This window comes from Sminthopsis crassicaudata, chromosome 4, assembly GCF_048593235.1.
Source record: "Sminthopsis crassicaudata isolate SCR6 chromosome 4, ASM4859323v1, whole genome shotgun sequence".
Taxonomy (NCBI): Eukaryota; Metazoa; Chordata; class Mammalia; order Dasyuromorphia; family Dasyuridae; genus Sminthopsis; species Sminthopsis crassicaudata.
Window position 1 is genome coordinate 351,585,251 of NC_133620.1, and position 21,680 is coordinate 351,606,930.

A 21,680-nucleotide genomic window follows, 5' to 3' on the forward strand; every position below is an offset into this window, starting at 1 on the left:
GTGAAACGAGTAGAACTAGGAGATCATTATGCACTTCAACAATGATACTGTATGAGGATGTATGCTGATGGAAGTGGATATCTTCAACATAGAGAAGAGCTAATCCAATTTCAGTTGATCAATGACGGACAGAATCAGCTATACCCAGAAAAGAAACACTGGGAAATGAGTGTAAACTGTTAGCATTTGTTGTTTTTCTCCCCAAGTTATTTTTACCTTCCGAATCCAATTCTTCTTTTGCAACAGCAGCAACAACAACAACAACAAAATTCGGTTCTGCACATGTATATTGTACCTAGGATATACTATAAGATATTTAATATGTATGGGAATGCCTGCCATCTAGGGGAGGGGGTGAAGGGAAGTAGGGGAAAATTCGGAACAGAAGGGAGTACAAGGGATAATGTTGTAAAAAATGTTATAATTATAAAATTAATAAAAAAAGAAAAAAGAATTAGTTCATAGTGAATTAGTGTCCTAATTTTTCCAACATTTGACTCTTTCCCTTTCAATCATTTTAACCAATCTATAGGTATTAAATGATATTATTGTTTAATTTGCATTTCTCTAATCAATAATGATTTAGAGCATATGACTAAGATACAAAGTCATAGATAGATACAAAGTATGTTAAGATACAAAGTCAAGAGAAACATAAAAAGAGCAGTAATTGTCATCCTTTGTTCCCCTAATACTCTAGCTAAATTCTTTCTCTGCATGTGAATTCCATCTCTGCAGATCACAAATTACTCATGATGTACTTTATCTGTTATTCTCTTTTTAAAAAATACAAATCTGCTGTGTTCCTGTAGTTAAAGTATTACCATTCATCATCTCTTTTCTCTTTTCACCATTGATATTTCTGTTATCGGTTCCGCCATTTTTCTAGTATTGCAATATCTTTCTAGTATTGTATCTCTGAAGCACTTAGGAATTGATTGCATGATATGAGAGATACTGGCAAAGTAGCCACATCAAAAAAGGTACCATGATTTATGAGTGAAGCAGAATTGTAGTACTTGAAAAAAGTGAGATGTCCAAATTTAGAGACATCTCCACTCCAAAGTCCACTTCATGTGGACAATTTGTGCCCAACCTGCCATAGAACATTCTAAGCTTGTATGATCTGATTGACCACAGTAAGATATATCTTAACTCCAACATCAAAGTGTCATTTTGGTCCTTTTCAAGAATGGAGGATGATAACCAATCAAGCAATGTAGACCCAAGACCTTAAAGTCCTTGTGGACTCTTCTTCCTCAACTTTGAGATAAATATTGCCAGCAATTTCTTCTTGTTTGTAGATGTCTCCTCCTTTCCATTCTTCTTGCCACAACCCTTTTCTAGACCCTCATTACTTTATAGCATTAAAATAATTTCTTGTTTAGTGTCCCTAACATTTTGTACCATTTTCCTAATACACATTAATCTTCCCAAAACATTACTTGTATTTCTTTTTGTAAGGTATTTGGGGTTAAATGGAATTAAATGAGTTGCCCAGGATCAGTTCATTACATTATCTAGATGATATATCAATTTATTTACTCAAGAATCGTCTATGGTTGCTGATTTTTCTTGATTAGAATCAGTCTAAGTTCCTTTGCCTGACTTTGAAGTTTTTATAGTTAATCTATAGTTCACTGGCTAACTTTGACAATGGTAGATTTTTGATTGGAAGTGATATTACAGATCACTTAATCACTTCCTTCATTTTATAGGTGAGAAAACAGAGACTTGAAGAGGTAAAGTGACTTGCCCAGCAGCATACAAGAATAAGTAGCAGAGCCAACCTGTGAACTTAAATCTAAACTTTTCCTAGGTAGGAAAGAAGGAAGAATATTAGAATTTGATAAGTACTTACCACACATCATTCACTGCCTAAGCACTACAACCCTGAGGATTGGGGGCTATTATAATCCCCATTTGAAAATTAAGGAAATCAAGGCAGATTAGTTTATTATTAATAGCAATAACTTCTAATTATTAATTTTTTATTAATTGAATTACCTAGGAGGGTCAGTAAGCTTCTGAGGCTAGATTTGAACTCAGATCTTCTTGACTCCAGGCCTCCTGCCTCTTTTCTATTGCTATTTATTATTATTTCTACTTATGGATAGCATAAGTGATAAAGCATCTGCCCTGGAATCAGGAAGATTAGATTCAAATCCAGGTTCTGTTATGGGCCAGGACTCTGAACTTGAAACAAAGGATTCTTACAAGGTACTAAGTCAGTGAAATTGATAGAGACAATAGTTTTCTAATTTAGCATGGTTCAGTATGATTGATTAATCCTACAAGAAGATGTGATGGGCCAGAACTTGAAATAAGGTACTAAGTGGAATTGAGGAGACAATGGTTAAATCTAGTTTAGCATTGATTTAATTCTACAACAAATAATGGTTTCCTAGTGATATAATGATGTGGGGCATATAAGCAAGAAGCTCCCAGGGCCAGAAAGGACAAGTGCACTAGAAGTTCTCAGAGCCTCAGGCAGGATTCAGTTGGGGAGATACAGAAGCCAAAGCTCAAGCTCTCGGAACCAAGACAACAGAAGGTGTCTAAGAAAGCTAACCAGGCCACAGGAAAGGAGACAAGACTTGGAAAGAGACAATAAAGGATTTGGACGTTAATATCTGGTTGCATTTGGGGTGATTACTGAACTCAAAGGAAGGCTGCTCCCAGAAGCCCCCTAAGAAACCTGCTCCCAGAGAACATTACATTTTAGAGAAGAATATTACAAGGTTCACATATTTACTAACCATGTGACCCTGAGCTAATAAGTCACTTAAATCTGTTTGCCTCAGTTTCCTAAGTTGAAGAAAGAAATAGGAAACACTCTAGCATCTTTATAAGAAAACTCAAAATTCCAAATGGGGTCATGAAGAATTGGGCACAAGTGAAATTGACTGAACAATAAACACCAAATGCTTATTTCTCCCTATCCAACTTTTATCTTTCAGTGCCAGATTCCTTTAACTTTTACTAGTTAGGTGATGCTGGACAAATCATTTATAACTTTTCTGAGTGTCCATTTTCTTATCTTATTTATTTATTGAGACAATTTCTCCCTATCTTGCCCTGGCTGGAAGTTCAGTGAACATTCACAGTTTTAACTCCATTGTTGATTAACATGTACTGTTTCCATTCTGAGCCATTTTAACTCTATTTTAAAAAGCCTAGTTCCCTAATTCCCAGGGGCTTATTTATATTGGTGCCATGTCAATTGGATGTAGACATCCAAAAATTTCAGAACTTTTGAAGTCAAATGATTCATCTGTCCCAGCCTTTTCAATAGCAAGGTCTATAAACATGTGCTATCATGCCTAAACTTCTTATCTTTTTTTTTCCCCTAGGACAACTGGGGTTAAGTGACTTGCCCTTTGTATTAAATGTCTGAGGTCACATTTGAACTCAGATCCTCCTAACTTCAGGGCTGGTGCTCTATCCATTGCACCATCTAGCTGCCCCACCTTCTATCCTTAAAAAGAATATAGTAATACTAACTTGTGAAAATCAGATGAGAATAGGAATTCTGTACCTGAGGCAAATTTAGTGAAATGGGTTGTACTTGTTTAAAGCATAGCCCCGCCTTTACATTGTTGAGGTAAACTGGAGACAGAATTCATAGGAATTGAGGAGGACTTTTTCTTCTAGATAGAGGACTCTGAATCAACTACTGAACTTATTGGGGAGAAGAAAAAGGGACATGGAAGACCATAGATTATAACAACAAGATTATGTATAGGCTGAAATGAACTTTAAAGAAGGAGAAATGGTGGTTGGGAGTGTGACAGTAGGTAGTGAGTCTGAAAGTGGTGATAGGGAGCAAGAAGTATATCATCTCTTTCATCTTGGCTCCTTATGTTCAGAATGTGAGAAAAGGAACAAGGAGCCAAGAAGATAGAAGGTGATATAAAAGAAATTAATCTAAGGTGTAAGAGAATTTGTAACAATTAAAGAAATTTTCAGAGGGCATAATGGAAAGGGAGGAAAGAATAGGATAGGGTACAGAAAGGTGAACTGGATAGGAGTGAAGCAGATTTAATGGATTTTTTAATCTAAGGATAAGGTGGTTTTGAATATCAAAAATCAGAAGAGCTGGAGGTAGGCATTTCCTAGCAATGGTATATTGGAGAATAACAATGTAAAATATATGTGGGAGTAAAGATCCAGATGTTATATCAAATACCCATGCCATATTTGTTTGAGATATTTGCTCATCGAGGGCAGTTGGATAATGCAGTAGAAAGAGTGCTAGACCTGGAGTCATAAAGACTCATCACAAGTAAGCTTCAGATTCTTCCTAACTGGGTGACACTAGGCTAGTGATTTTACTCTGTTTGCCTCAGTTTCTTCATCTGTAAAATGAGCTAGAAAAGAAAATAGCAAGCCATTCCAGTATCTTTGCCAAGAAAACACAGAATGGGGTCACAAAGAATTGGATGTCACTGAAAAACAATTGAACAGCAACAATCAATTTATGGGCTATCATATGGCTTTGAGTGTTGTAATGTTCGCCTCTCTAAATTGTAATCATTATCTGGGAGCAGGTTTCTTGGGGAGCTTCTGAAGAGAGTCGTAGTTTCAGTTCAGTTCAATAATCCCAAATGCAGCCAGGAGTCCAAGTCCTTTACTGTCTCTTTCCAAATCTTATCTCCTTCACTTGGGGCTTCTGGATCTTGATTTCAGTGTTCTCCACAGGACAGCCTGCTACCACATCTCTGTCTTCCTTCGTTCTGCCCGACTTGTGAATCTCCTTGACTGAATCCTGTCTCTGAATCTCCCGAAGTCCTCTTTGGCCTTGAGAGCTTCTTGCTTATATGCTGCAAACTAAGTACACACCAATCATTTCATCACTAGGAAACCATTATATGTTGTAGGATTAAATCAATGCTAAATTAGATTTAACCATTGTCTCCTCAATTCCACTCAGTACCTTGTTTCAAGTTCTGGCCCATAACATCTCCTTGTAGGATCAGATCAATCATACTGAACCATGCTAAATTAGATAATTATTATCTATATCCATTCCAGTGACTTAGCATCTTGTAAGAATCCTAACAGAGTGTAATATTTGACTTAACCACAAGGTGGAGGACTACTTGAGCTGTCACAGCACTCAGAGCCTGAGTTAGCCTTGCAGTCTAAACAAGCTTAAATGGCTTTCCCTGCCCAAGATGCGGTCTTTCTATGGACTTTTCCCTTTGCCCCAAGTCCCAATATAGTCTAGAAAAATAAATATTGAAAATATCAAAATATAAATATAATATGCATGCAATATATATAATAAAATAAAAAGAGAAAATATACAATTATATTTTTCCATCTAAGTCAAGACAATTATTGCAAAATATCTATTTGTTTTTCACAGCCTTCTTATCCTCAGATTTTTCTGTGTATATTGGGAAATTCCTAAGCACTCATATGGAGACCTTCATCTTTACTCAAAGATAAAGAAAAGGAGGGGGGAAGATGAAACTATTCCATGATATACCAATCTGCTCCAGAACAAGATTCACAATAATTGCCCATCCTCAACTGCTTTGATATGGTAATGCTAGTTTTGATATGGTTTTTGCTTCCTATTGTCTCTATGAATCCAGGTTGTTTATCTCTCCATTCCAGTGTACTAAATTCATGATCTGAAGTCTGAATGGGAAGAAGAGAAGTCACAAATACAGAAAACACCCCCCTTTTTATGCAATCAGTAACTGGGACTCAAGACATATTCTTTTTAACCTTGGAATATATTTTCTTTGCATAATCTCAGAATTTATTCTCTTGGCCTCTGAAAATCATTTAGTTCTTAATATGCCCTGACCCATTCATTCCTCATTAGTCCTCCTGCTCTAGTGCACATTGGGCCTTCCAGGTGGCGTAAGTCTTTCTCCCTGAGTAGAGAATAATAAATTGTTATTATTTGGGAATAATTACAATGAGAATAATGGCAGGAAATATGCAACCCAGGCAAAACACCAGTCACCTTGTTCAGCTCTGAATAAAATATTTTTCAGCAAACTTTCTTTCCATTTAGTGATTATTATCAAACTTATTCTGACCTGGATTATTGCTTTTTATCTGACAAAAATGTTTTTCTCCCTTTATTCCCCCTAGAGCAGGAGTTCTTATTTTTTTTTTTTTTGGTGTTATGAACCCCTTTGGCAATGTGTTGAAACCTATGTGTTGAAACCATAGGTTTCTCAGAATAATGTTTATGAATGGATAAAATTAAATATTTATAATCACAAAAGAAATGAATTATACTGAAAGAAAGATGCATTTTCCCCATACATTTTTATGAACTCCTCTCAAAACTTTCCATTGATGTCTAGTTTCATGGATCCTAAGTTAAGAATCTCTGCCTTCTTAGAAAATCAGGGCATCATATTAAACAAACTCTGAACAGTCAAAGCTATGGTTTTTCCAGTAGTAAAATATGGCTGTGAGAATTGTATTCTCATAAAGTTTTGCTGACAAAGGTCCATATAGCCAAAACTATGCTTTTTTTTTTCAGTAGTAATTTATGACTGTGAGAGTTGGAAAGCTGAGAACTGCAGAATTAGCACCTTTGAAATGTAGTGCTAGAAAGTCCCTTGGACATAAAGGAGGTCAAATCACTCAGTACTTAAAGAAACCTCCAAGGTCTCTTTCAGCTCTAAAGCTATTAAATGGTTTGGTCTTTTAAGGCACACTTCATAGGATTACTTGGTTCTAGAGCTAAAAGAAACTTTAGATATCATCTAATCACCATATCAACTAATTTTAGAGATGAAGAACTGAAGAAGACGAAGATGAACTGCCCAATGTCACAGGTGGCAAGTACCAGAAGCATGTTGCTTTCTTGCTGAAGCTTTTTTTCTGATGGTTTCATATAAAATATAATATAAGTATAATATAAAATAGTTAGAAAATTCTTGAATGTTAAACAATAGTTCATTAGTTGTAGACATAATAATTGTGTGGAGAGGGGAGAGATCCATAAACAATAATAACATATGGCATGTAACTTGTATCTATAGCATTTACTATATTAGAAATTAAAGGTTAAAATTTAAAATGTTTATTTATTAATAAGTTTAGGATAACACTGACACATTATAATAATATAATAATTACATATTGACATAAGCAATTATGAAAATTAATTTATTGTTGTTTAGTTGTTTTCAGTCATATCTAACACTTTATGACCTCTTCGAGATTTTCTTGGCAAAGATAGAGTGCCTTACTATTTTTTTCTTAGCTCATTTGATAGATGAGAAAACTGAGGCAAATAGAATTAAGTCACTTGTCTAAAGTCCCACAGTGAGTAAATGTCTGAGGTCAGATTTGAACTAAGGTTTTCCTGACTTCAGGTCTGGTATTCTATTCAGTATACTTCCTAGCTGGCCTATGAAAATTAACTAAATTTTCCTAAATAAGGAGAAATAATGAGAAGAGTTGGATCATTTTACATATTTTTGAAAATTTCTTAAATATATCATTTAATAAAAGATATCTGGGTTCTCCTATCTACTTTTGGCTTCAATCTCTTGTGAAAGGTTTTTTTATTTTTTTTAATTTTTTTTATTATTATTTTTTTTTATTGAAACATGAAAGAAATCCAGATTCACACAGAAATGTCATTGGAAGGGGTAAAAGTATTTTTATTGCTTCTTCAGATAATTGTGGATATTATTCTTTGGTAACTCAAATTTGTCAAATGGTAGTTTCTTAAAGGATAGTTGAAATGTGGAATCTGAAATGTTATCAATGAATGAATGAATGAGATTGAGAAAACAAATAGTGTCTTAGTATTACTGTAAAAATAGTTTTGACTTTGTGGAACCCCTGAAAAGATCTTTGGACCCAAGAGTCTACTGTGAATAAAGCATTGGACCCTCAGTAAAATATTAGTCTCTTGAGGACAGAAACCCTTAAAAACATTTTTTTTTTTGTCTGTGTATCTTCAGCAACCAGGATAGTGCATTACCCTTAATATGATCATAGGACAATTGAACCATAGATTTATAATTGGAAGGGACCAGATCTTCCATTATAACTTTATGAGTTTATAGATGAAGAAACTAAGGCCCCTAAATATTAAATGACTTAATCAAGTTACATAGAGAGAGATCCAGGAATCAAATCTGGGTCATTTGACATCAATTCCAGAACCCTCTGTGCTTAACAAATGCTTATTTTAGTTTTGAAAGACTTAAGAATTTTGAGCAATGCACTGATTGGCCAATATTCCAAAAGACTGATGATGAAGCATATTACTTTCCACCTGACAGAGACTAAAAATGCAGAATGATGCACATTTTTTTTTTGATGTGGCCAATGTAGGATTTTGTTTTGCTTAACTATGCATATTTGTTATAAGAATTAAAATTTTTTCTTTTCTTTACATTGAGGAATGAGTGGCAAAGTAAATGTCTGTTAATTGAAAAACATTAATAAAAAGATAAAAACATGCCAAAATTGAATGGAATTGAAAATGAATGATCAAAATTTCTGTTCCTTTTGGTAGACTTTTTAGAATGAGTCCTTAGCATATTGCCAGTGAAAATTGCCTTTTAAGCCCTTAATGTATGCAAAAATCCTACCAATTTAGAAGAGGAGGCTACATCCAAATTTTTCATAATAAAAAAGTTTTTTAGGGAGAATTTTTGGAGACATATTCATGGGACATATTTATATGTAAGCTTGAGTGTTTGAAATACCACAAAATACTAAGACCCAATCTGTTTGATTTGCAACAGGAGGAGAGTTTATTGACTGACAGCATGGCTAAGAAGCGAAACACATTTTGCAAGTTTGTATTTGGCAAAAGAAAGCCAAAAGAAAAGCAGAGAGGGCCTAAAAGAGCTGATTTCTCTTAGGCTGTTCAGACAGTTTCTTTCTCCAGGAAGACTCGTTATTTCAATCTCTGTGACAAAGGCCATCTGAGCATCTGCTTATTTAATTTTCATTCCAGAAATATAATTAGCTTGAGATGACAACCCTTGACTACTAGTCAGATCGTCTTTCATCATCCTGGTCACTCTGGTTTTGTTTGACTCTTTAAAAAAAGAAAGAAACAAGAACTGGAAAAGAGGAAGATTAAAAGACACATGTTTCCTAATTATGTTTTAAATAGAAGGTTCTGAATACAGTAAATGAAGGTTTTACTTATGATTGATGAGCAGAAAGGAAACTGGGAACAAAGACTTTACCTCTCTTTGATTGGTCTGTGTCTGAGTCAGCAGATGGTAGACCTCTTGATACTTTTCCCTTGCCTCTAGAACTACTGAAAAAGGAAAAAAATTAGAAAGAATTATCACCAATTATTTAATTAAATAACACTAAGAATTCAGTGTCTATTTTAAAGAAGGTACTGTACTCCTGTCTTTGAAGAGCTTATGTTTTATTGGGGAGAGATATTATTTCCACTGATAAGTATGTGCAAGATAATTTGAGTTAGAGAAAACATTGAAAAAAACAATGATGATCTGGAAAAATTTCATATAGGAGGTGGCACCTGCATTGGACCCTGAAAATGAGAATAATAAGAGGTGGAAGTGAGAAGGGTATTCATTCTAGACCTGTGGTATAGATTGTTTTTCTCTTGTCAAAGAAATGGGGAGCAAGCTCATACAATTTCCTTCCAAACATCATCCCTAGTACATAGTGGATGCTTAAAGATGCTTGTTGATTATTTAATTAGATTGAATGTACTCCTTCCAAGGGATGCCTTATTTCAACCTGTAGATATTTAGTTTCAAGGGCCAGAAAAAATAATGAAATGGAGTGATTGATGGGGTTGATTTTTACTCTCGACTTACTTCCCCTCTCCATCAAGCAGGCTGCGGTAAGTCTCAATTTCCATCTCCAGGCGGGTCTTGATGTTTAACAGCTGTTCATATTCTGCATTCTGACAATCCACCTCTCCTCTAATCTGGCAGATTTGTTCCTCCAGGCTGCTGATTTGAAGTTGCATTTGGGAGAGCCGGGTCACATAGCTTGCTTCAGTTTCTGCAAGGGTGCCTTCCAGGGAGTCTTGCTATAAATATGTGCATTCATATACAAAATATCAAAATGAAATCATTGAAAATATTGAAAAAATATTAATGGACATTAAACATATATATATGTATATATGTATATATGTATATATATATATATATATATATATATATATATATATATATATGAAAAAAAATATATATGTCTCAGTGGTAGAAAGTGTTTCCCCAGTTGTGCTTCCTACATTGTGAGTGAAATATTCATAATAAGGCAAGCTATTCATAAGTACCTATAATTTCTTTTTTTAATTATAGCGTTTTATTTACAAAACATATGCATGGGTAATTTTTCACCACTGACCCTTGCAAACCCTGTTCCAAATTTTCCCCTCCTTCCCCCTCCCCCCTCCCCTAGATGAGAGGTATTCCAATATCTGTTAAAATATATGTTAAAGCCAATATATGTATGCATATCCATACAGTTATCTTGCTGCACAAGAAAAATCAGATGTAGAAAGAAAAAAAACCCAAGAAGGAAAACAAAAATGCAAGCAAACAACAACAGAAAGAGTGAAAATGCTATGCTATGGTCCACATTCAGTTCTCACAGTCCTCTCCCTAGGTGTAGATGGCTCTTTTCATTGCAGCACAATTTGAACTGAGTACCTATAATTTCACTGTAGATTTAGAAATGAAAAAACACCTTCCAGACCTTTAGTCCAATCCATAATTTGGGTAAACTGAGGTCTCAAGAGATAAAGTGATTTGGAGATCTAGAGGAGGAGGTGGCTTTCATTCTTTCTCTGTGTGTGTGTGTCTTGTTTTCTCTCTCCATCTCCTCTTCCTCCTTCTCTCCTCTCCCTCTCCCTCTCCCTCTCCCTCTCCTTCTCCCTCCTCTTCCATCTTTCTGCTTGTCTTTGCCTTTATGTCTCTGTGCCTCTGATACTCTAGATTTAGTTATGACATTAGCTAACTATAGATTACCCTTACCTTTTTTCCTTGCCTTTTGAATAACAGATACATGCAAAACAATTTCAAGAAGTTTAAAATCAGGGCTGGCATTTACCTACCATGGTTATTAGGGACTGAAACTCAATCTCCAGGCCTTGAAGAGTCCGCTTCAGTTCCAATAGCTCACTCTTGGCTGAGTCGGTTGCTCCTGCATCAGTGGAGATCTGTGCTTGCAAGGTTGCACTCTATAGTCACATGGGAGGCAATTGAAAATGGAATAAAATAAGGGTAAATTGTTCCTTTCCAGTCATTACTTCTGATTGCTCAGTTACTGTGGGCTTACTTGCTTACGGAACTGCTCTTCTGCTTCCCTACGGTTTTGCTCAGCCAGCTCCTCATACTGGGCCCTCATGTTGTTCAACAGTTTTGTCAGATCCGTTCCTGGAGCAGCATTCATCTCCACATTCACATCCCCGTGATTCCTCTCCTGTGTACTGTTCATTTCCTAGCAAGGAAAAAATCAAAGGCCACCATAATAGTGTTGCTGAGATAGAGAAGACATATCGGAGAGCACAGAGAATAATTTAGAGACCCACAGGTGATATAACAAGAAGGACCTGGACAGACAGGAATGAACTCTGAAAGAGAGCAGAACAAGATGGTAACTGAGGGAAGGCTATAATTTCATTTACTCTAGTCATGATGGATAGAAGTATAACAATAACAGTGTCTAGTGCACCTGGTGGCAAATTGCCTTCATTCTGATGCCCCAGATGATCCCAGAGATCCCATGGGATGCAATTCTCTAGGTTCATGGTGGGAGTGAGGGAGGCAGTGGGAAAATATCCTTGGCAGACTGAGATCTTTGGTTTTAGCAGCCTGATCATTGAGGAAGGGATCAATTGAAGAATAAGGAGATGGATTAAGCCCCCTTGGACTTTCTCCCTACCTCTTCATGATTCTTCTTGAGATAAACCAGCTCTTCATTCAAGCTTTCATACTGCATTTTCAGGTCTGATGTAGTCATATTCAATTCATCAAGGACTTTGTGAAGGCCATTTATATCTGCTTCCATAGACTGTCGTATGCAAAGCTCACTTTCATACCTTAGAAAATGTCCAGAGTGTGATTTTTTCAGTTAGGGGAATTATTTGAAAGCTTTGATATCATCTACAAAATATTCATAGAATTATGGTTCTAAGACTTGGAAGGCATCTCAAAGGTAGTCTAATTCAAACCTTTCATTTTTCAGATGAGGAAAACTAAGACCAAGGGAAATTAAATGCTTTGTCCAAGACCATACAGGTAGTTAACATCTTCAGAAGGAGGATTTGAACATAATTCTTTCTCCTCTTTCCATGTTATTTTATGAACTTCATACTTAACTATTCCAAGTAAGTATCAAACTCACCACTTTCTTATTTCCCATCTTATGTACTGATATATATACTTATCAGATGCTAAGTTATTAAACCACAAAGTTATATTTTAAAAAGATTATATGTTGTTATAATTAATTTTAATAACAAAATAATTAAACATCATATATTATATGTAATTATAAAAAGATTATGTATTATAATATATTATTATTAGGCTTAAAAGATTATATCATTTTAGAATTTCTTTATTAGAATTAAATTTATATAGAATTAAATTTATAATTTATTTAAATTCTTTAGCAATTTCTTCTGATATAGGGCTGCTTATATTTATATGACCAATTAATTAGATGCTTCAGGTTTTGGAGTCAGAAAAGATATTAGTCGTCATCTAGACTTCTCCCTCTTACTTTGGAGTTGAAGAAACTGATATGTTATCTATGTTCTTTTTGCTATGTTGCTCTTTCCCTGATTTCTCTAGTCCTTCCTAGTCCTAGATTTTATTAGTATTATTAAACTGCTTTTAGAAATAGTAGTTAAAAACAAACTCACTTCATTCTGAAATCTTCAGCAGCCAACCTAGTATTGTCAATAGATGCAATGATCTTGGCGTTGTCAATGGTAGCTGCAATGATCTAGAAAATTTTAAAAAATGGTAGAAAAATAAGGCTAAATATTTCTGTACATATTTATTAAGGTAGCCTTAGTTAAGAAATACTTTTCTGAAATGTAAAAAAAAACCTTGTCTCAATCAGTATCTAATTTCTGATATTTTAGATAAGGAAATTGAAATTTATATAGTACTTCAAAAATGCTACATAAAAAGATGACAAGCTATGAACACAAATCATCTCTTTTGAGCCTAGGGATTAAGTGCTATAAGGATTTTTATTATATAATCTCCATGTTGAAGGTGAGGAATCTTAAGTTCAGAAATTATATTATTTGCCTAAGGTGGCACAAGTATTATGTATTAAAAGCAAAAGATTATGTGTCACCTGACTCCAGGAACTTAGTACAAATAACAATTTTCATATAACAGTATATATTATTATATTATTCATATCATTATTATTTATATTATATATATAAAAACTAATATATAACAATTTTCAGCTGCTAAAAGCTTAAACATTTTAATTTTATAGGTAAAATTGTGGGATCCAGATTCATAATTTCGCTGATGTGAGAGAACTACCTCTGTGGAAACTTTTTCTATCTAAGAAAATCAGTGACTCCTCTTTAACAATGCTTGATATTGTTACATGGGGTGCTGAGAGGTTAAGTACCTCTCGGCATCCCATGTAACAATAAGCAAAGTATCCATAGTTAAATGGATAAAGCATTAGGCCTTGAGTCAAGATAAACTGAATTCAAAGCTCATCTCAGACACATTACTAGCAATGTGATTCTAGGCAAGTAACTTAACCTCTACTTGCCTTAGTTTTCTCAGTTGTAAAATGGGGATAATAATAATAGCATCTCTCTTTCAGGTGGTTATAAGGATAATCTTAGATATTTATTTAAAGTGCTATAAAAATTCTTATTCTTATAATTTGTTAGACAAGACTTAAAATCAGATCTTCCTAACTCTATATTTTATATTATGCTATCCTTTGTGCAAAACATTATTTAACAAACATTAATAAATCTATTAATTTTGTCATTTTAATGGCCTAGAAAAAAGAAAAAGAGATTGAGATATTACTTTACCTGGTTTCTTAGGTCTTCAATTGTTTGATAATATTTGTCGTAATCTTTCTTAGATTCTGCATCTTTAGCCCCAGACTCATCATACCATTCTTTGATCTTGATCTCCAGATCAGTGTTGGACCCCTCTAGAGCATGGACCTTGTCCAGGTAGCTAGCCAGACGGTCATTGAGGCTCTGCATGGTTTGCTTTTCACTTCCAGAGAAAAGGCCCCCATCACTGGCACCCCACTTGCCAGTTCCTCCACTGCCCCTGGAATCAGCACAACTGTAAAAACCTCCACCAAAGCTTGCATTGGAGCCCAGGCCACCTCCGTGGCCTCCTATCATGGTGCTGCTACTGAACCCACCTCCGAAGCCCCTGCCTAACCCACTGCCAAAGCCTCCACTCAGTCCACAACTGCTGGAGCCTCCGAAGCCCCGAGCAGAGCCACTCCCCAAGCCACATCTGCTGCTACTGCTGAAACTACTTCCACCAGCGGACACTCTGCCACAACTGCTGCCTCCAGCCTGGGAAGAAACCCTAAAGAGGCAAGACATAATGCACCCTAGTCAGTCTTGTCCCAGGAGCAAGGAATGGAAGTGAAGACTCCCTGATCAGGCAATCCTTATATACAAAGATTTAGGGTGTTTCTTTGCTTCTTTCAATTCCATCCCTGTCCTTTTACCCCTTAATCCCCAGTGGATGAATTTCTCATAATTAACCTCACCCTGCTAGGTCAATTGATAATGAAAAAAAAAATTAGCAAGGGTGGAGCTATGAGTATCATTATTTTATTTCAGCTGGTTAGCATCCCACAATCTGTTATTTTCCCACTTCCCCCCCCCTTTTCTTCCATTTATCTGAATTGTTTTGTTACACATTTCCTAATTTTATGAACTATCCTGGTGGGCTTTAGAGACCTTAATCCTCTCCTTTCTCTTGTGTCACTCAGGTAAAATAATTATACACAGTGTCAGAATTAGTCAGAATTCAATTGACTGCACTTAGTACTGATTCCTCAGGCAGATTTTTTTCTTTTTAATCCAGTGATAATTAGAAGTAGCATCATATGCCTACCCTCTTTTCATTTGGGGGCACAAATAGAGCATTGCAGCGATCCTTGAAAAAGGAAATGTAAGCTTGACTTTGCAAGTTTACAGACTAGCTTTAAAAGCAAGGATTATTAAGTCAGGTGAGATCATTTGTAGAAGATGTTCTATGCCAGTTAATGGTCTTAATTATTTTATCAAGATGTAAAGAGCGGGTAGAGGTAAATAGGTCCTGTCAGAGCCTTGGTCTCTGCATCATGCTGTTTTGTCCTTACTCATCTCTAAATGCAAAAAAGCATTTAAAGAATGTTTCATCTTTGGTTGATCCACAAGAATTTTTTCTCATTCTTCCCATTGTCTCTTTTTTATGTAATTATAACTGGTAGTTTTTATTGTTCTACTTTCCCCTTCATCTTGTCGTTTCAATGTTATATAAAATAGCAACAATGAATTTTTGTGAATACTCAAGAAGAGTCTACCATATGTATAACATTATAGTAAACGCTAATGGAAGATAAAAAAATAAGATACAATATCTTCTTTCAAAAGAACTGCCAAGTATGTGTATGTGTGTTTGTGGTTTTTATGTGGGTGACATAAAAATATTAGAGGAAAGAATGTATTGAGTACCTAAAAGAGGTGTAAAAAAGGATTACACATAGATTAAGGGAAAACTAATTTCTATTAATATTTAGTTTTTAGCATCAGTTTTTAGATTAATTTTGAAAATATTGCTACTCTGGAAAAAAGTGCTAGATTTGAAATCAGAAGTCCAACCTGTGTGACATCGGGTTAGTCACTTCAGCTCTCTGGGACTCATTTATACAATGTGCAGGAATTACACTGTATGACCTCTAAGGTTCTTTCCAGATATATATGTAGTGTAGGTTTTTCTTTTTCTTTTTTGGAAGCAATTGGTGGAACTTTTTGATTGATATTGTATTTTATATATTCAAAAGTTCTGGGCAGCTTTTTGGAGGGATATTTTTTTCTTGTATTCTAATATTTGTTGTATCCTTGGAAACCCATGATATTTGCTGTCTTTGAATATCCCATCTTTAAGGCCTGTGGTTTTTGGCTTGTATGGCTCTCAGTGTTGTTTATAATTTTTTGGTTTATTTTTGCTTCTCTCTTGCCAGATTTTCTTCCAATTCAGTATTTTTGTGTTCCAATTCTGTTTCATTTTTTGGGGGAATAAACTCACTGATATGGAATCAATTTTGTCTAATCTGATAATTATTTTTCCTCCAAAAATTCTGTATTCTGATCTTTGTTTTATTTTATAGATTTGTCTTTTGAACTATTCTGGATTTTCTTTCTGTTTTTTATGGTCTCTTAGGAGTCCACAGGATTCTGTTTCTTCTGACATTGATTCCCTTTCCTTAATTTTGTAATGTTTAGGAGAGCTTTATGTTCTTTTAGATGGTTTAATACTCATCCTTCTAGTTATAGGATCATCTCTGTTGATTTATTAGTTTGAACTTTTGATTTTTAATTAAACTTGCTTCTTTTTGAAATCATTAGTGCTTTCATATCTTATGTTCCTATTACTCACTTTGTAACTTCTCTTTTTGAGGTAGGGAGGCTGTTGGGGCTGGACTGTAAGTTGCCTTAATTGTTTCTCTTATTAAAGGGAATTTATTTTTTACCATCCTTGGTATCTTCCCTAACTAGCTTCTGGAAGGATAGAATTGACTGCATCTGGGTTTCAATCCCTATTCCTTCAGACTAGTATAATTGTGCATATTGATCTCTTGCTCTAGTATCTTCCTTGCCTCTTGTTCTTTCCTTTCCTGATTGGGTTGACTTAGTGTTTGCCGTTTTTTGTTTCTTAGTATTAGTGGAAGTCAGAGAGAATGTTCTGAACTGAGTTCTTGGAGATTTAAAAGTCTTATCTTAGATGATACTTCAGGCATAGTGCAGTACATTTCTTTTCTCCTATTCATATGGTTTGACAGAATCAGTATTTACCTCATGGGATGAAATGGTTAATGGATGGGATTGCTAGAAATCTTTTCATTAAAAGTCTGGGTCCTAGGCAATAATCCATGAGTTATGTCCCCCCTGATAGCAGAGGGGGATTGAATGAATTCTCAAGATTAGCAGTCTCCAGTATTAATTATAAGCTTTTAATTTAAAAGAGTTGTTGTGATTGTGTTCTGTCCTTTCAACTGTAATAGTTTTACACTTAGTGCATAATTCCTATTTTTCTAGAATATTAATAGGGATCAGAGAAAATATCTAGTCTGCTATCTTGTTAGTCATATGACCAATTCTACATCTATAACCCTAAACACAATCCTAGGTATTACTATTTTGCCCAGGTGATAATGAAAGTTAGAGTTATAAATATATTGGAAGTGATTAGTCCTGAACTCCCCCTTTTAATTTCTGAAATTCTTTTTTTTATCATAATTAGTGAAAATACTACGTAAGTATATTTTGATCTCAGAGACAGGAAGGAAGACAAGAGAGTTTTCCAGTCAGTGTCCCTCTGTTCTCCCTCCCACCCCTAATTACACTTTGAAAAATGCACTTCTGGCTCCACCGCAGACACTTATGAGAAATAAGACGAGGTCAGTAAAATACAACTTTTAGCAGAGTGCATGAACTACTTCAATCACGCTCAGCTTTAAGTGGGGCAGGGGGGAAGAGTGGGCAGGAAAGGGCTGTCATTTTCTCTACATTCCACACTACACAGCAGCTTTTCTCACTGTAAACTCAGGGAGGGGAAATTTCATCTTAACCGTCGTGCCCCTGTTTGTCACAAAACTATTCTTGATGGAGTTTAGTTGAATTAATGTTTCTGATGGTGTTTCAGGTCTCTGGGGGAAGGCTTCCTTCAACCCTCTGCCATCCTTTTAGTGATTTGTCTGTCTTTTTGTGTGTTTTTTTAAAAAAAGAATTTCTATTCCCATCTCCAAATTATACAATGTTTCCTTGACTCATAAGATGAACAAAACCTCAAAATTCCAGGAGTCTATATATGTGATTCACTGACTCTTAGGAGACCATTCTCTTTTCCTATACTCCCTATTAGTGCTTTTTTCTGAGACTACCTCCTATCTCTTTGTATGCATCTTTAAATTTATATACCTATCCTATTAGAATATGAATTCTTCAGAGAAATTTAAAACATTTTAAATATTTTAAATTTCCTTTATATTCCACCACTTCTCAAAATGCCTAGTATATAGTAAGCACTTAAATGCTTGTTGTGCATTTCCCTGGGCATGTAGCTACTTTTATTCAATTGACTGATTTACTTTAATAGTCTATATAGTACTATGTTTATATATAGATATACCTTTATTTTTCTTTCAGGAATTCTTAACTTGGAATCCAAGGACTAGTTTTTAAAACATTTTAACTAGATTACAATTTAATTGGTTTCCTTTGTAATTCCATGTATTTTATTTTATTAATTTTAAAACTTTATTTTGAAAAAGGATCTATAGCTTTCAACTGTTGTCAAAGGGGTCCAAGTCACAAAAATTACCTAAGTTATCTTCTTTGTCCCTTGACAGCTTTTTCTTAACAGAAAAGTAGCTCAAAAATCAGATTTAGATAAACTATATGAAACAGAAGGGAATGAGAGGTAGCATCATAGTATACAAGATGCCTGGGCTTAGAGTCATGAAAACTCATTTCAAATGAGTTCAAATCAAGTCTCAGACACTTACTGTGTGATCCTAAGCAAATCACTTAATCCTGTTTGCCTCAGTTTCCTCATCTGCCAAATGAACTGGAGAAAGAAATGACAAAATAATATCTGTCAAGAAAATCCCAAATAGGGTCATGAAGAAGCAGACATGACTGAAACCTGAATGAACAACAAATATATGAAACAGAATCTGACTTTATTGTATTTTTATATAGCTCTTGCCACTCACCGTCTATGTGTGTTTGTATATAGGGAAGATGTAGCAACAAGGTCACATCCTGGTTCCTGCATACAGTTTGTGTACATCATGGCTTATCAAGGCATAGACAGGGCTCTGGAGTCCTTTTCCTTTCCCTGAAAAATGTTGACTCTTTTGCTAAGAAATTCCACCCACTGCTACTGAAATAACTCTTACCATGAACTCATTCTCCATATATATTATGCACTCGCTCACCAATGTGTTATCTCATTGCATCTTACAAACACTCAGACCTGTCCCACAGCCCTTCCCACGTGGAAGCTCTTCTTCCATGGTCCCAGGCCAATTTTACTATTTCCAACATCAAACATACTCTCACCTATTTCTTGATTCTCTTAATTAGGCGATTTCATCCTCTTGAAGCCTCTGGTGTAAAACCTTTACCCCTCACAGCCAAATAGCTTTTCAAGCCCTTCAGAGTAGGAAATGTATTTATCTTGTTGCCTCCTTAACACCAGTATGCCCATAGCAGGGGGTCAATAAGTATTGATCCTTCATGTTTGGAATTGTTCCTGCAAATGATTTGTGAATTAGTTGAATGACCTTGACAACACACCTTTTTCATTTGAAATATCAACAACAAAGTCCTTAGTGTTTTTGGAATATTGAAACATATTTTGAACAAGATTTAAAATATTTAATTTTATAATCTATTAGTTTAGTCATTTTTTCAGTCATGTCTGACTTTTTTGTGATCCCATTTGGATTTTTTTTTTTGATAAGGATAATGGAGTGGTTTGTCATTTCCTTCTCCACTTATTTTATAGATGAAGAAACTGAGACAAACAGGGGTTAAGTGACTTGCTTAGGGTTATACAGCTAATGTCTGAGGTCAGATTTGAAGTGAGGAAGAGAAATCTTTCTGACTCCAGAATTGATACTCTATTTATAATCTATTAGAATCCAAACATCAAAAGGAAATAAATGTTCCTCAGCTCTCATGCAAGCATTCACAGGTTAATAAAGTATCAAACATAGATTAAGCTTTTCTTTATCTATCTTGGCACACAAGCTCATCAATAATCAAAACTACTTTTCCATTCAACCCCTTCTAGTTGGTGTCTATTTCCTTAAGGACTGACCTATACAGTCTTCTATACTATTATCCTGGTGTCATCAGCAAACACTAAGCATTTGCTATGTGCTAGACACTATACAATAATGTCAATTAAAAAACGTCAATTATGTGCCTGCAGGGATTCTTATGTGTGATTTAGTGATCCCCATTTCTATCTGAATTTAACAGAGCTGACCTAGAATACTTACACTTTTCTGGCGCAAGTGGATATAATTCCAGTTAAATTCTTCACTCAAGACTGAAGAAAGGAACTCTTAACTTTGGTGTTAAGAATTTGCCTAGTCCTCTCCCAGTTAACATGCTGCTCCTTTCTAATCTCTGCAGAGGAAGGCTACATCTCAGAATATACAAGGTGCATGCCATTCTTAAACCATGTCATGGCTTATCAAGACACAGATAGGGCTCCTTAGACAATATGTTGGGGGCATATTATATATATTTATATATATATATATATGTATATATATATATATATATATATATATATATATATATATATATATATATATATATATATATATATATATATATATATATATATATATATATATATATATATGAGTTCTTCATATAATTATCACATGAAATTTTTATTTGAGAAACTTGCTACAAATTTTCCCCTTAATTTTTTTCTTCCAATTTTAACTATATTGGTTTAATTTGTGGGAAAAAAACCCTTTTTTAACTTTATGTAAAAAATTATCTTCTTCTTCTGGGATTTTCTCTATTCCTTGTTTGGACGTGAACTTTTTTCTTTTCTTCAATTCTTCCTTCCTTCCTTTCCTTCCTTCCTTCCTTCCTTCCTTCCTTCCTTCCTTCCTTCCTTCCTTCCTTCCTTCCTTCCTTCCTTCCTTCCTTCTTTCCTCCCTCCCTCCCTCCCTCCCTCCCTCCCTCCCTCCCTCCCTCCTCCTCCCTCCCTCCCTCTCTCCCTCTCTCCCTCTCTCCCTCTCTCCTCTCCCTCTCTCCTCTCTCTCTCTCTCTCTCTCTCTCTCTCTCTCTCCCTCTCTCCCTCTCTCCCTCTCTCCTCTCTCTCTCTCTCTCTCTCTCTCTCTCTCTCTCTCTCTCTCTCTCTCTCTTCTTTCTCTCTTTCTCTCTTTCTCTCTTTCTTTCTTTCTTTCTTTCTTTCTTTCTTTCTTTCTTTCTTTCTTTCTTTCTTTCTTTCTTTCTTTCTTTCTTCTTTTCTTTCTTTCTTTCTTTCTTTCTTTCTTTCTTTCTTTCTTTCTTTCTTTCTTTCTTTCTTTCTTTCTTTCTTTCTTTCTTTCTTTCTTTCTTTCTTTCTTTCTCAATTGAGGCTGAGTGGCTTGCCCTGGGTCAGGAAGCTAGAAAGACCCTCAGCTAAGGGTCTGAGGTCAGATTTGAACTCAGGTCCTCCTGACTTCAGGGCTGGTGCTCTATCACCACCACCACCTAGATGATGTAGAAAGCCTCCTACATCAATGACTTTACATGTGCAGACAATAACAAAAGTATGTGAATAAATAGACATGACAAAATTAACAGACATCATCTCACTTATAATATGTGGCTTTTGTAAGTATGACTAACAAAAAGTATGCACCACCTAGATACCCCTAGGTGCCTTTTATTTTTTTTTGAGACAGGAGCTTCTTAGCTTTAT

General features: G+C 35.1%; 1 protein-coding gene across 1 annotated transcript; it reads right to left on the bottom strand.

Annotated features, from left to right (window-relative positions):
• Nucleotides 1–8,752: 8,752 nt before the first annotated feature.
• LOC141541342 (keratin, type I cytoskeletal 24-like) lies at nt 8,753–14,588 on the bottom strand. Its single transcript, XM_074265481.1, has 8 exons — nt 14,033–14,588; nt 12,872–12,954; nt 11,887–12,043; nt 11,281–11,442; nt 11,057–11,182; nt 9,807–10,024; nt 9,198–9,271; nt 8,753–9,043 (listed from the first exon to the last, which is right to left on the bottom strand). Exons 1-8 carry the CDS (start codon nt 14,567–14,569, stop codon nt 8,940–8,942), a joined length of 1,461 nt encoding a protein of 486 aa, XP_074121582.1. The 5' UTR covers nt 14,570–14,588; the 3' UTR covers nt 8,753–8,939.
• Nucleotides 14,589–21,680: the final 7,092 nt, after the last annotated feature.